General features: G+C 34.6%; 4 protein-coding genes across 4 annotated transcripts; all 4 read left to right on the top strand.

The window, feature by feature from the left end:
• The first annotated feature begins 234 nt into the window (after positions 1–234).
• Positions 235–2629, top strand: LOC113117851 (deleted in malignant brain tumors 1 protein-like). Its single transcript, XM_026286776.1, has 7 exons — positions 235–614; positions 700–756; positions 1406–1550; positions 1720–1904; positions 2054–2198; positions 2342–2526; positions 2619–2629. Exons 1-7 carry the CDS (start codon positions 317–319, stop codon positions 2627–2629), a joined length of 1026 nt encoding a protein of 341 aa, XP_026142561.1. The 5' UTR covers positions 235–316.
• On the top strand, positions 2395–5545 carry LOC113117893 (deleted in malignant brain tumors 1 protein-like). The gene is made up of 6 exons (XM_026286804.1): positions 2395–2526; positions 3499–3882; positions 3968–4024; positions 4670–4814; positions 4984–5168; positions 5318–5545. The coding sequence occupies exons 2-6, from the start codon at positions 3585–3587 to the stop codon at positions 5464–5466; spliced, it is 834 nt and encodes a 277-aa protein (XP_026142589.1). The 5' UTR covers positions 2395–2526; positions 3499–3584; the 3' UTR covers positions 5467–5545.
• Positions 5546–5716: 171 nt separating this feature from the next.
• LOC113117894 (deleted in malignant brain tumors 1 protein-like) lies at positions 5717–8797 on the top strand. Its single transcript, XM_026286805.1, has 6 exons — positions 5717–5787; positions 6752–7135; positions 7221–7277; positions 7922–8066; positions 8236–8420; positions 8570–8797. Exons 2-6 carry the CDS (start codon positions 6838–6840, stop codon positions 8716–8718), a joined length of 834 nt encoding a protein of 277 aa, XP_026142590.1. The 5' UTR covers positions 5717–5787; positions 6752–6837; the 3' UTR covers positions 8719–8797.
• A 172-nt stretch (positions 8798–8969) lies between these two features.
• On the top strand, positions 8970–14740 carry LOC113117895 (deleted in malignant brain tumors 1 protein-like). Its single transcript, XM_026286806.1, has 6 exons — positions 8970–9040; positions 10007–10390; positions 10476–10532; positions 11180–11324; positions 14222–14406; positions 14557–14740. Exons 2-6 carry the CDS (start codon positions 10093–10095, stop codon positions 14703–14705), a joined length of 834 nt encoding a protein of 277 aa, XP_026142591.1. The 5' UTR covers positions 8970–9040; positions 10007–10092; the 3' UTR covers positions 14706–14740.
• The last annotated feature ends 531 nt before the right edge of the window (positions 14741–15271 follow it).

Genomic DNA, 15271 nt, shown 5'->3' on the forward strand with positions numbered 1-15271 from the left:
TTATAGTGGATACAACATACACAGCATAGAGTATAACATACAATTTAAGGTTATGTATTACTTAACATTTATTATAGTTACTTATTGAATTCAATCCACAGTAGAGTTGTGTGTAATACTTGAGACAAAATACACATACTGATTATAATGTGTCTGATTGTGAAGATACTCGAAACACTAGTTCAGCCACACTTTAATTTTCTTTTTCAATGATTTGAATGATTACACAGAGTCTCCCTCAGATGACCCCTGCTACAGCTACACTGTACTGGACGAACCTTGGAGAGCCACTGACTATCAGAATGACTCTGTCTTAATGTGTGACCGGGATGTGAATTGGTTTGGCTGGTATCGTCTCTTCATTCATGGCCAGAGTGCCCAGATGCCAAACACATGTATTGACGAGTACAAATGTGGCACTCATGCCCCACTGTGGTTAAATGGTGAACACCCAAAAGTCGAGGATGGAGTGGTCACCCGAGGTGTCTGTGGTCACTGGAACAATAACTGCTGCTATTACAATTCTACTCCCATTAGAGTGAAAGCCTGTCCAGGCGATTATTATGTCTATGAATTTGTCAGGCCATTTATGTGTGCTGTGGCTTACTGTGCAGGTAATCATATTTACATGTGACCTTCAAACAGCTACATTTGTGTGTCTGTTGATTAATAAGTATTTATTATATTTTTCTATTTCAGATGTTGGGAACATCAACACTATCTATACAACTATCACACCAGAGACCAATTCATCTGGTAATGTAATGTGCTGCTCAGAGTCTGAAATGAGTTATTCATTAGACAGAAAATACTGCTGTAATCTGAAATATTTTATTAGCTATATCAGTGAAAAGTTCTTCACAGAAAAACAGTTTGTATCTAATGACTTTGATCCTAGAGGAAGTTCAAATAAGATTTACATTAAAGGCATAATATGCAGTTATATTCACTCATTCCACAGCTTTTCACCACATACAGACAATGACATAAAATGTTTTTTGAGAAGAAACCATTTTAAAATATTTTGATAACTGTTAATTATTTTAAATCTATTACAGTGTACAAAACACCGTTCTTGCAACTGACTCTGTAATCATGGATTAAAAATAAACATCTCATCAATCTAAACTGAACCAGAGAACTAAAAACATATACTGTAGTTATTCTGTCTTCACATTCCTCTGACTGACAATATTATTAAATCTGCTAATAGCCAGTATTAAATTATTTTAAAACATGAACAAATCCTATTCAAATAGAATTATGCAAATGTAGCTTTTTTCATTTTTAATTGGACATTTTTTTATATAATATTATTTTATTATGCTAGAGAGATTTTAATACCTTAATTCACTGGTTATCTGATATTTTTAAGTCTTTTTATTTTGATTTTCCATGTTTGAAGAACCATGTGGTGGCAATATGACAGATTGGAGGGGTGTATTACTCAGTCCCCGGTACCCTAATAACTACCCTAATAACGCACAATGCACCTGGACCATTCACAGCACAGGGAACACAACTGTGTCACTGATCTTCACTGACGTTGAGTACGACACTTTCATTATGCTTTTTTGTCTCTACATCATTTACACAGTCAAAGGAAAGTATTTTGATTTGCTGAATACAACAAAATACTGAATTCGTCACATTCAAGCAAGTAAAATTTGCTAACACTTTTTGTGAAGTATTTTTTACTTTCTTCCCTCTGCTTTCTAGTTTGGAAACATGCTGTGATTACATCAAAGTATATGATGGTCCTTCTACCCTCCATCCATTTCTGGGAGAAATACAGGAGTACAGGAACCAGTCTTTCAGATCCAGCAGCAATGATCTGACTGTGTTATTCTACAGTGATCACAGTGTCACACACAGAGGATTTCAAGCAAACTGGGTCTTTATAGGTATGTGTTGAAAAGAGATATACAGAACTGTGATATTATCAATTTCAAACTCTCCCACTGTGCTGTGCCAAATTATCTAGTCCTTCTCTCATAATTACAGTTGTGACTGGCTTTTTATTCTGTTTTCCATCTTCCATCTCTATGTGTAGAATCATGTGGTGGCTATATGACAGACTGGATGGGTGATTTGTCCAGTCCCTGGTACCCTAATAACTACCCTGATAACTCATATTGCACATGGACCATTCATAGCACAGGGAACATGACAGTGTCACTGACTTTCACCGATGTTGTGTAGGGCACTATTTGATATTTCTAATTTTGTAACTGAGACTCTAATGAAACCTATTACATTTATTTTATTTTTTTTTGTAAGAAACATTGCTCCATAATATTAATGTGGCCAATATGGATTCTCTCTGCTCTGTGCTTAATAGTTTGGAGACATGCTGTGATTACATCAAAGTATATGATGGTCCTTCTACCCACCACCCCTTACTGGGAGAAATACAGGAGTACAGGAACCAGTCTTTCAGATCCAGCAGCAATGATCTGACTGTGTTATTCTACAGTGATCACAGTGTCACACGTAGAGGATTTCACGCAAACTGGGTCTTTGTAGGTATGTGATTCAAACTTGATTTATGATACTATGAATTTCAACCCCTCCCAGTTTATTATGGTAACTTTCTATTCATTCTTTCTTAATTATAGCTGGGAAGTGAGATATTCAGTTCCATTTTTTTTTTTAAATAATGTATTCTTCCACTGATGATCATGGAACTAAAATACTGTACATTGTCAATTTCCTGCACTATTATTCAGTAGTGTTGTACTATCACAGCTGATTCTGCAGCAGGAAACGTACAGTGACCCGTTTAAACTATTGACACATAAATCACTTTTATGAGCTTGGGTGGTGAATCAAAAGCATAAAACATACAATTGAATTGAATATTAATTTACTAATTGGATTCTAATATGAAAACATGTAAAGAAACATAAATTGTCAGTATGTTTTATAAAAAAAAAAGCATTCAACATATGTTTAAAAATGTTTACACCTTTTACTTTGTAATCCATAAAAGGTTCATTATACATCATATAATATTAACTGGAAAAATGTACAGATATGGTTATCCAAACACATGACATGAATGACTTTTATGAGATGCTTATTTTAGTGGATACAACATACACAGCATAGAGGATAACATACAATTTACGGTTATGTATAACTTAAGACTTAGTGTAGTTTCTAATTTGATATTCATATGACAACATGTTAAGAAACATTCATTTTGTCAGTAGTATATTATAAAAGTAAGTCATTAAAAAGTCTGAATTTAATCCTTTTTATTTATCAAAATTAATTCATAATTCATAATTCAAATTAAATTCGTAAGTTTCTTTTTTCTTTCTTTTTTTCTAACAAATATTTCTTCATGGAACCATAAATTCACAGTAGAGTAATGTATAATATTTGAGACAAAATACACATACTGATTATAATGTGTCTGATTGTGAAGATACTCGAAACACTAGTTCACCAACACTTTAATTTTCTTTTTCAATGATTTGAATGATTACACAGAGTCTCCCTCAGATGACCCCTGCTACAGCTACACTGTACTGGACGAACCTTGGAGAGCCACTGACTATCAGAATGACTCTGTCTTAATGTGTGACCGGAATGTGAATTGGTTTGGCTGGTATCGTCTCTTCATTCATGGCCAGAGTGCCCAGATGCCAAACACATGTATTGACGAGTACAAATGTGGCACTCATGCCCCACTGTGGTTAAATGGTGAACACCCAAAAGTCGAGGATGGAGTGGTCACCCGAGGTGTCTGTGGTCACTGGAACAATAACTGCTGCTATTACAATTCTACTCCCATTAGAGTGAAAGCCTGTCCAGGCGATTATTATGTCTATGAATTTGTCAGGCCATTTATGTGTGCTGTGGCTTACTGTGCAGGTAATCATATTTACATGTGACCTTCATACAGCTACATTTGTGTGTCTGTTGATTAATAAGTATTTATTATATTTTTCTATTTCAGATGTTGGGAACATCAACACTATCTATACAACTATCACACCAGAGACCAATTCATCTGGTAATGTAATGTGCTGCTCAGAGTCTGCAATGAGTTATTCATTAGACAGAAAATACTGCTGTAATCTGAAATATTTTATTAGCTATATCAATGAAAAGTTCTTCACAGAAAAACAGTTTGTATCTAATGACTTTGATCCTAGAGGAAGTTCAAAAAAGATTGACATTAAAGGCATAATATGCAGTTATAATCACTCATTACACAGCTTTTCACCACATACAGACAATGACATAAAATGTTTTTTGAGAAGAAACCATTTTAAAATATTTTGATAACTGTTAATTATTTTAAATCTATTACAGTGTACAAAACATCGTTCTTGCAACTGACTCTGTAATCATGGATTAAAAATAAACATCTCATCAATCTAAACTGAACCAGAGAACTAAAAACATATACTGTAGTTATTCTGTCTTCACATTCCTCTGACAATATTATTAAATCTGCTAATAGCCAGTATTAAATTATTTTAAAACATGAACAAATCCTATTCAAATAGAATTATGCAAATGTAGCTTTTTTCATTTTTAATTGGACATTTTTTTATATAATATTATTTTATTATGCTAGAGAGATTTTAATACCTTAATTCACTGGTTATCTGATATTTTTAAGTCTTTTTATTTTGATTTTCCATGTTTGAAGAACCATGTGGTGGCAATATGACAGATTGGAGGGGTGTATTACTCAGTCCCCGGTACCCTAATAACTACCCTAATAACGCACAATGCACCTGGACCATTCACAGCACAGGGAACACAACTGTGTCACTGATCTTCACTGACGTTGAGTACGACACTTTCATTATGCTTTTTTGTCTCTAGATCATTTACACAGTCAAAGGAAAGTATTTTGATTTGCTGAATACAACAAAATACTGTAATCGGTACATTCAAGCAAGTAAAATTTGCTAACACTTTTTGTGAAGTATTTTTTACTTTCTTCCCTCTGCTTTCTAGTTTGGAAACATGCTGTGATTACATCAAAGTATATGATGGTCCTTCTACCCTCCATCCATTTCTGGGAGAAATACAGGAGTACAGGAACCAGTCTTTCAGATCCAGCAGCAATGATCTGACTGTGTTATTCTACAGTGATCACAGTGTCACACACAGAGGATTTCACGCAAACTGGGTCTTTATAGGTATGTGTTGAAAAGAGATATACAGAACTGTGATATTATCAATTTCAAACTCTCCCACTGTGCTGTGCCAAATTATCTAGTCCTTCTCTCATAATTACAGTTGTGACTGGCTTTTTATTCTGTTTTTCATCTTCCATCTCTATGTGTAGAATCATGTGGTGGCTATATGACAGACTGGATGGGTGATTTGTCCAGTCCCTGGTACCCTAATAACTACCCTGATAACTCATATTGCACATGGACCATTCATAGCACAGGGAACATGACAGTGTCACTGACCTTCCCCGATGTTGTGTAGGGCACTATTTGATATTTCTAATTTTGTAACTGAGACTCTAATGAAACCTATTACATTTATTTTATTTTTTTTGTAAGAAACATTGCTCCATAATATTAATGTGGACAATATGGATTCTCTCTGCTCTGTGCTTAATAGTTTGGAGACATGCTGTGATTACATCAAAGTATATGATGGTCCTTCTACCCACCACCCCTTACTGGGAGAAATACGGGAGTACAGGAACCAGTCTTAGATCCAGCAGCAATGATCTGACTGTGTTATTCTACAGTGACAGCAGTGTCACACGTAGAGGATTTCACGCAAACTGGGTCTTTGTAGGTATGTGATTCAAACTTGATTTATGATACTATGAATTTCAACCCCTCCCAGTTTATTATGGTAACTTTCTATTCATTCTTTCTTAATTATAGCTGGGAAGTGAGATATTCAGTTCCATTTTTTTTTTTAAATAATGTATTCTTCCACTGATGATCATGGAACTAAAATACTGTACATTGTCAATTTCCTGCACTATTATTCAGTAGTGTTGTACTATCACAGCTGATTCTGCAGCAGGAAACGTACAGTGACCCGTTTAAACTATTGACACATAAATCACTTTTATGAGCTTGGGTGGTGAATCAAAAACATAAAACATACAATTGAATTGAATATTAATTTACTAATTGGATTCTAATATGAAAACATGTAAAGAAACATAAATTGTCAGTATGTTTTATAAAAAAAAAGCATTCAACATATGTTTAAAAATGTTTACACCTTTTACTTTGTAATCCATAAAAGGTTCATTATACATCATATAATATTAACTGGAAAAATGTACAGATATGGTTATCCAAACACATGACATGAATGACTTTTATGAGATGCTTATTTTAGTGGATACAACATACACAGCATAGAGGATAACATACAATTTACGGTTATGTATAACTTAAGACTTAGTGTAGTTTCTAATTTGATATTCATATGACAACATGTTAAGAAACATTCATTTTGTCAGTAGTATATTATAAAAGTAAGTCATTAAAAAGTCTGAATTTAATCCTTTTTATTTATCAAAATTAATTCATAATTCAAATTAAATTCGTAAGTTTCTTTTTTCTTTCTTTTTTTCTAACAAATATTTCTTCATGGAACCATAAATTCACGGTAGAGTAATGTATAATATTTGAGACAAAATAGACATACTGATTATAATGTGTCTGATTGTGAAGATACTCGAAACACTAGTTCACCAACACTTTAATTTTCTTTTTCAATGATTTGAATGATTACACAGAGTCTCCCTCAGATGACCCCTGCTACAGCTACACTGTACTGGACGAACCTTGGAGAGCCACTGACTATCAGAATGACTCTGTCTTAATGTGTGACCGGGATGTGAATTGGTTTGGCTGGTATCGTCTCTTCATTCATGGCCAGAGTGCCCAGATGCCAAACACATGTATTGACGAGTACAAATGTGGCACTCATGCCCCACTGTGGTTAAATGGTGAACACCCAAAAGTCGAGGATGGAGTGGTCACCCGAGGTGTCTGTGGTCACTGGAACAATAACTGCTGCTATTACAATTCTACTCCCATTAGAGTGAAAGCCTGTCCAGGCGATTATTATGTCTATGAATTTGTCAGGCCATTTATGTGTGCTGTGGCTTACTGTGCAGGTAATCATATTTACATGTGACCTTCATACAGCTACATTTGTGTGTCTGTTGATTAATAAGTATTTATTATATTTTTCTATTTCAGATGTTGGGAACATCAACACTATCTATACAACTATCACACCAGAGACCAATTCATCTGGTAATGTAATGTGCTGCTCAGAGTCTGCAATGAGTTATTCATTAGACAGAAAATACTGCTGTAATCTGAAATATTTTATTAGCTATATCAATGAAAAGTTCTTCACAGAAAAACAGTTTGTATCTAATGACTTTGATCCTAGAGGAAGTTCAAAAAAGATTGACATTAAAGGCATAATATGCAGTTATAATCACTCATTACACAGCTTTTCACCACATACAGACAATGACATAAAATGTTTTTTGAGAAGAAACCATTTTAAAATATTTTGATAACTGTTAATTATTTTAAATCTATTACAGTGTACAAAACATCGTTCTTGCAACTGACTCTGTAATCATGGATTAAAAATAAACATCTCATCAATCTAAACTGAACCAGAGAACTAAAAACATATACTGTAGTTATTCTGTCTTCACATTCCTCTGACAATATTATTAAATCTGCTAATAGCCAGTATTAAATTATTTTAAAACATGAACAAATCCTATTCAAATAGAATTATGCAAATGTAGCTTTTTTCATTTTTAATTGGACATTTTTTATATAATATTATTTTATTATGCTAGAGAGATTTTAATACCTTAATTCACTGGTTATCTGATATTTTTAAGTCTTTTTATTTTGATTTTCCATGTTTGAAGAACCATGTGGTGGCAATATGACAGATTGGAGGGGTGTATTACTCAGTCCCCGGTACCCTAATAACTACCCTAATAACGCACAATGCACCTGGACCATTCACAGCACAGGGAACACAACTGTGTCACTGATCTTCACTGACGTTGAGTACGACACTTTCATTATGCTTTTTTGTCTCTAGATCATTTACACAGTCAAAGGAAAGTATTTTGATTTGCTGAATACAACAAAATACTGTAATCGGTACATTCAAGCAAGTAAAATTTGCTAACACTTTTTGTGAAGTATTTTTTACTTTCTTCCCTCTGCTTTCTAGTTTGGAAACATGCTGTGATTACATCAAAGTATATGATGGTCCTTCTACCCTCCATCCATTTCTGGGAGAAATACAGGAGTACAGGAACCAGTCTTTCAGATCCAGCAGCAATGATCTGACTGTGTTATTCTACAGTGATCACAGTGTCACACACAGAGGATTTCACGCAAACTGGGTCTTTATAGGTATGTGTTGAAAAGAGATATACAGAACTGTGATATTATCAATTTCAAACTCTCCCACTGTGCTGTGCCAAATTATCTAGTCCTTCTCTCATAATTACAGTTGTGACTGGCTTTTTATTCTGTTTTCCATCTTCCATCTCTATGTGTAGAATCATGTGGTGGCTATATGACAGACTGGATGGGTGATTTGTCCAGTCCCTGGTACCCTAATAACTACCCTGATAACTCATATTGCACATGGACCATTCATAGCACAGGGAACATGACAGTGTCACTGACCTTCCCCGATGTTGTGTAGGGCACTATTTGATATTTCTAATTTTGTAACTGAGACTCTAATGAAACCTATTACATTTATTTTATTTTTTTTGTAAGAAACATTGCTCCATAATATTAATGTGGACAATATGGATTCTCTCTGCTCTGTGCTTAATAGTTTGGAGACATGCTGTGATTACATCAAAGTATATGATGGTCCTTCTACCCACCACCCCTTACTGGGAGAAATACGGGAGTACAGGAACCAGTCTTTAGATCCAGCAGCAATGATCTGACTGTGTTATTCTACAGTGACAGCAGTGTCACACGTAGAGGATTTCACGCAAACTGGGTCTTTGTAGGTATGTGATTCAAACTTGATTTATGATACTATGAATTTCAACCCCTCCCAGTTTATTATGGTAACTTTCTATTCATTCTTTCTTAATTATAGCTGGGAAGTGAGATATTCAGTTCCATTTTTTTTTTTAAATAATGTATTCTTCCACTGATGATCATGGAACTAAAATACTGTACATTGTCAATTTCCTGCACTATTATTCAGTAGTGTTGTACTATCACAGCTGATTCTGCAGCAGGAAACGTACAGTGACCCGTTTAAACTATTGACACATAAATCACTTTTATGAGCTTGGGTGGTGAATCAAAAACATAAAACATACAATTGAATTGAATATTAATTTACTAATTGGATTCTTATATGCAAACATGTAAAGAAACATAAATTGTCAGTATGTTTTATAAAAAAAAAAGCATTCAACATATGTTTAAAAATGTTTACACCTTTTACTTTGTATTCCATAAAAGGTTCATTATACATCATATAATATTAACTGGAAAAATGTACAGATATGGTTATCCAAACACATGACATGAATGACTTTTATGAGATGCTTATTTTAGTGGATACAACATACACAGCATAGAGGATAACATACAATTTACGGTTATGTATAACTTAAGACTTAGTGTAGTTTCTAATTTGATATTCATATGACAACATGTTAAGAAACATTCATTTTGTCAGTAGTATATTATAAAAGTAAGTCATTAAAAAGTCTGAATTTAATCCTTTTTATTTATCAAAATTAATTCATAATTCAAATTAAATTCGTAAGTTTCTTTTTTCTTTCTTTTTTTCTAACAAATATTTCTTCATGGAACCATAAATTCACAGGTAGAGTAATGTATAATATTTGAGACAAAATAGACATACTGATTATAATGTGTCTGATTGTGAAGATACTCGAAACACTAGTTCACCAACACTTTAATTTTCTTTTTCAATGATTTGAATGATTACACAGAGTCTCCCTCAGATGACCCCTGCTACAGCTACACTGTACTGGACGAACCTTGGAGAGCCACTGACTATCAGAATGACTCTGTCTTAATGTGTGACCGGGATGTGAATTGGTTTGGCTGGTATCGTCTCTTCATTCATGGCCAGAGTGCCCAGATGCCAAACACATGTATTGACGAGTACAAATGTGGCACTCATGCCCCACTGTGGTTAAATGGTGAACACCCAAAAGTCGAGGATGGAGTGGTCACCCGAGGTGTCTGTGGTCACTGGAACAATAACTGCTGCTATTACAATTCTACTCCCATTAGAGTGAAAGCCTGTCCAGGCGATTATTATGTCTATGAATTTGTCAGGCCATTTATGTGTGCTGTGGCTTACTGTGCAGGTAATCATATTTACATGTGACCTTCATACAGCTACATTTGTGTGTCTGTTGATTAATAAGTATTTATTATATTTTTCTATTTCAGATGTTGGGAACATCAACACTATCTATACAACTATCACACCAGAGACCAATTCATCTGGTAATGTAATGTGCTGCTCAGAGTCTGCAATGAGTTATTCATTAGACAGAAAATACTGCTGTAATCTGAAATATTTTATTAGCTATATCAATGAAAAGTTCTTCACAGAAAAACAGTTTGTATCTAATGACTTTGATCCTAGAGGAAGTTCAAAAAAGATTGACATTAAAGGCATAATATGCAGTTATAATCACTCATTACACAGCTTTTCACCACATACAGACAATGACATAAAATGTTTTTTGAGAAGAAACCATTTTAAAATATTTTGATAACTGTTAATTATTTTAAATCTATTACAGTGTACAAAACATCGTTCTTGCAACTGACTCTGTAATCATGGATTAAAAATAAACATCTCATCAATCTAAACTGAACCAGAGAACTAAAAACATATACTGTAGTTATTCTGTCTTCACATTCCTCTGACAATATTATTAAATCTGCTAATAGCCAGTATTAAATTATTTTAAAACATGAACAAATCCTATTCAAATAGAATTATGCAAATGTAGCTTTTTTCATTTTTAATTGGACATTTTTTTATATAATATTATTTTATTATGCTAGAGAGATTTTAATACCTTAATTCACTGGTTTATCTGATATTTTTAAGTCTTTTTATTTTGATTTTCCATGTTTGAAAGAACCATGTGGTGGCAATATGACAGATTGGAGGGGTGTATTACTCAGTCCCCGGTACCCTAATAACTACCCTAATAACGCACAATGCACCTGGACCATTCACAGCACAGGGAACACAACTGTGTCACTGATCTTCACTGACGTTGAGTACGACACTTTCATTATGCTTTTTTGTCTCTAGATCATTTACACAGTCAAAGGAAAGTATTTTGATTTGCTGAATACAACAAAATACTGTAATCGGTACATTCAAGCAAGTAAAATTTGCTAACACTTTTTGTGAAGTATTTTGCAAATAATGTATGTATTTTAATATTTTTGAATGAAATATATGATTGAAAAAGCATACATTTGCACATCTTTCTTCACTCTGCTTTCTAGTTTGGAAACATGCTGTGATTACATCAAAGTATATGATGGTCCGTCTACCCACCACCCCTTACTGGGAGAAATACGGGAGTACAGGAACCAGTCTTTTAGATCCAGCAGCAATGATCTGACTGTGTTATTCTACAGTGATCACAGTGTCACACGTAGAGGATTTCATGCAAACTGGGTCTTTGTAGGTATGTGATTCAAACTTGATTTATGATACTATGAATTTCAACCTCTCCTAGTTTACTATGGTAACTTTAGAAGTGAAGTGAATTGACATTCAGCCAAGTATGGTGACCCATACTCAGAATTTGTGCTCTGCATTTAACCCATCCGAAATGCACACACACAGAGCAGTGAACACACACACACACACACACACACACTGTGAGCACACACCCGGAGCAGGGGGCAGCCATTTATGCTGCGGCACCCGGGGAGCAGTTGGGGGTTCGATGCCTTGCTCAAGGGCACCTAAGTCGTGGTATTGAAGGTGGAGAGAGAACTGTACATGCACTCACCCCACCCACAATTCCGTCCGGCCCGAGACTAGAACTCACAACCCTTCGATTGGGAGTCCAACCCTCTAACCATTAGGCCACTACTTCCCTTTCTATGCATTCTTTCTTAATTATAGCTGGGATGTGAGATATTCAGTTCCATTTTTTTTTAAATAATGTATTCTTCCACTGATGATCATGGAACTAAAATACTGTACATTGTCAATTTCCTGCACTATTATTCAGTAGTGTTGTACTATCACAGCTGATTCTGCAGCAGGAAACGTACAGTGACCCGTTTAAACTATTGACACATAAATCACTTTTATGAGCTTGGGTGGTGAATCAAAAGCATAAAACATACAATTGAATTGAATATTAATTTACTAATTGGATTCTAATATGAAAACATGTTAAGAAACATTCATTTTGTCAGTAGTATATTATAAAATAAGTCATTAAAAAGTCTGAATTTAATCCTTTTTGTTTATCAAAATTAATTCATAAATTGTCAGTGAAGTTTCTTTTTTCTTTCTTTTTTTCTAACAAATATTTCTTCATGGAACCATCAATCCACAGTAGAGTAATGTATAATATTTGAGACAAAATACACATACTGATTATAATGTGTCTGATTGTGAAGATACTCGAAACACTAGTTCACCAACACTTTAATTTTCTTTTTCAATGATTTGAATGATTACACAGAGTCTCCCTCAGATGACCCCTGCTACAGCTACACTGTACTGGACGAACCTTGGAGAGCCACTGACTATCAGAATGACTCTGTCTTAATGTGTGACCGGGATGTGAATTGGTTTGGCTGGTATCGTCTCTTCATTCATGGCCAGAGTGCCCAGATGCCAAACACATGTATTGACGAGTACAAATGTGGCACTCATGCCCCACTGTGGTTAAATGGTGAACACCCAAAAGTCGAGGATGGAGTGGTCACCCGAGGTGTCTGTGGTCACTGGAACAATAACTGCTGCTATTACAATTCTACTCCCATTAGAGTGAAAGCTTGTCAGGCGATTATCATGTCTATGAATTTGTCAGGCCATTTATGTGTGCTGTGGCTTACTGTGCAGGTAATCATATTTACATGTGACCTTCATACAGCTACATTTGTGTGTCTGTTGATTAATAAGTATTTATTATATTTTTCTATTTCAGATGTTGGGAACATCAACACTATCTATACAACTATCACACCAGAGACCAATTCATCTGGTAATGTAATGTGCTGCTCAGAGTCTGCAATGAGTTATTCATTAGACAGAAAATACTGCTGTAATCTGAAATATTTTATTCGCTATATCAGTGAAAAAGTTCTTCACAGAAAAACAGTTTGTATCTAATGACTTTGATCCTAGAGGAAAGTTCAAACAAGATTGACATTAAAGGCATAATATGCAGTTATAATCACTCATTACACAGCTTTTACCACATACAGACAATGACATAAAATGTTTTTTTGAGAAGAAACCATTTTAAAATATTTTGATAACTGTTAATTATTTTAAATCTATTACAGTGTACAAAACATCGTTCTTGCAACTGACTCTGTAATCATGGATTAAAAATAAACATCTCATCAATCTAAACTGAACCAGAGAACTAAAAACATATACTGTAGTTATTCTGTCTTCACATTCCTCTGACAATATTATTAAATCTGCTAATAGCCAGTATTAAATTATTTTAAAACATGAACAAATCCTATTCAAATAGAATTATGCAAATGTAGCTTTTTTTAAATAATATTATTTTATTATGCTAGAGAGATTGGAATACCTTAATTCACTGGTTATCTGATGTTCAAGTTCTTTTATTCTCATTTTCCATGTTTGAAGAACCATGTGGTGGCAATTGACAGATTGGAGGGGTGTATTACTCAGTCCCCGGTACCCTAATAACTACCCTAATAACGCACAATGCACCTGGACCATTCACAGCACAGGGAACACAAACTGTGTCACTGATCTTCACTGACGTTGAGTACGACACTTTCATTATGCTTTTTTGTCTCTAGATCATTTACACAGTCAAAGGAAAGTATTTTGACTTACTGAATACATCAAATACTGAATTCGTCACATTCAAGCAAGTAAAATTTGCTAACACTTTTTGTGAAGTATTTTTTACTTTCTTCCCTCTGCTTTCTAGTTTGGAAACATGCTGTGATTACATCAAAGTATATGATGGTCCTTCTACCCTCCATCCATTTCTGGGAGAAATACAGGAGTACAGGAACCAGTCTTTCAAATCCAGCAGCAATGATCTGACTGTGTTATTCTACAGTGATCACAGTGTCACACGTAGAGGATTTCACGCAAACTGGGTCTTTATAGGTATGTGTTGAAAAAGAGATATACAGAACTGTGATATTATCAATTTCAAACTCTCCCACTGTGCTGTGCCAAATTATCTAGTCCTTCTCTCATAATTACAGTTGTGACTGGCTTTTTATTCTGTTTTCCATCTTCCATCTCTATGTGTAGAATCATGTGGTGGCTATATGACAGACTGGATGGGTGATTTGTCCAGTCCCTGGTACCCTAATAACTACCCTGATAACTCATATTGCACATGGACCATTCATAGCACAGGGAACATGACAGTGTCACTGACCTTCACCGATGTTGTGTAAGGCACTATTAGAATTTTCTAATTTTGTAACTGAGACTCTAATGGAATTTTTTTATTATTTTTTTATTTTTTTGTAAGAAACATTGCTCCATAATATTAATGTGGACATTATGGATTCTCTCTGCTCTGTGCTTAATAGTTTGGAGACATGCTGTGATTACATCAAAGTATATGATGGTCCTTCTACCCACCACCACTTACTGGGAGAAATACGGGAGTACAGGAACCAGTCTTTCAGATCCAGCAGCAATGATCTGACTGTGTTATTCTACAGTGACAGCAGTGTCACACGTAGAGGATTTCACGCAAACTGGGTCTTTGTAGGTATGTGATTCAAACTTGATTTATGATACTATGAATTTCAACCTCTCAGTTTGCTATGGTAAATAACTATTCATTATTTCTTAATTATAGCTGGGAAGTGAGATATTCAGTTACATTTAAAAAAAAATGTATTCTTCCACTGATGATCATGGAACTAAAATACTGTACATTGTCAATTTCCTGCACTATTATTGAGTAGTGTTGTACTATCACAGCTGATTCTGCAGCAGGAAACGTACAGTG

Source organism: Carassius auratus, chromosome 17 (genome assembly GCF_003368295.1).
Source record: "Carassius auratus strain Wakin chromosome 17, ASM336829v1, whole genome shotgun sequence".
NCBI classification, from domain to species: domain Eukaryota; kingdom Metazoa; phylum Chordata; class Actinopteri; order Cypriniformes; family Cyprinidae; genus Carassius; species Carassius auratus.

Bases quoted from the DNA above. Each gene is read 5' to 3' on its own strand.
- LOC113117851 (XM_026286776.1), top strand. From the start codon at position 317: ATGTGTGACCGGGATGTGAATTGGTTTGGCTGGTATCGTCTCTTCATT. The intron at 615-699 runs GTAATCATATTT...TTTCTATTTCAG, and splicing joins TGCTGTGGCTTACTGTGCAG to ATGTTGGGAACATCAACACT. The intron at 1,551-1,719 runs GTACGACACTTT...TCTGCTTTCTAG, and splicing joins CTGATCTTCACTGACGTTGA to TTTGGAAACATGCTGTGATT.
- LOC113117893 (XM_026286804.1), top strand. From the start codon at position 3,585: ATGTGTGACCGGAATGTGAATTGGTTTGGCTGGTATCGTCTCTTCATT. The intron at 4,815-4,983 runs GTACGACACTTT...TCTGCTTTCTAG, and splicing joins CTGATCTTCACTGACGTTGA to TTTGGAAACATGCTGTGATT. The intron at 5,169-5,317 runs GTATGTGTTGAA...CTCTATGTGTAG, and splicing joins CGCAAACTGGGTCTTTATAG to AATCATGTGGTGGCTATATG.
- LOC113117894 (XM_026286805.1), top strand. From the start codon at position 6,838: ATGTGTGACCGGGATGTGAATTGGTTTGGCTGGTATCGTCTCTTCATT. The intron at 7,136-7,220 runs GTAATCATATTT...TTTCTATTTCAG, and splicing joins TGCTGTGGCTTACTGTGCAG to ATGTTGGGAACATCAACACT. The intron at 8,421-8,569 runs GTATGTGTTGAA...CTCTATGTGTAG, and splicing joins CGCAAACTGGGTCTTTATAG to AATCATGTGGTGGCTATATG.
- LOC113117895 (XM_026286806.1), top strand. From the start codon at position 10,093: ATGTGTGACCGGGATGTGAATTGGTTTGGCTGGTATCGTCTCTTCATT. The intron at 10,533-11,179 runs GTAATGTAATGT...CATGTTTGAAAG, and splicing joins ACCAGAGACCAATTCATCTG to AACCATGTGGTGGCAATATG. The intron at 11,325-14,221 runs GTACGACACTTT...TCTGCTTTCTAG, and splicing joins CTGATCTTCACTGACGTTGA to TTTGGAAACATGCTGTGATT.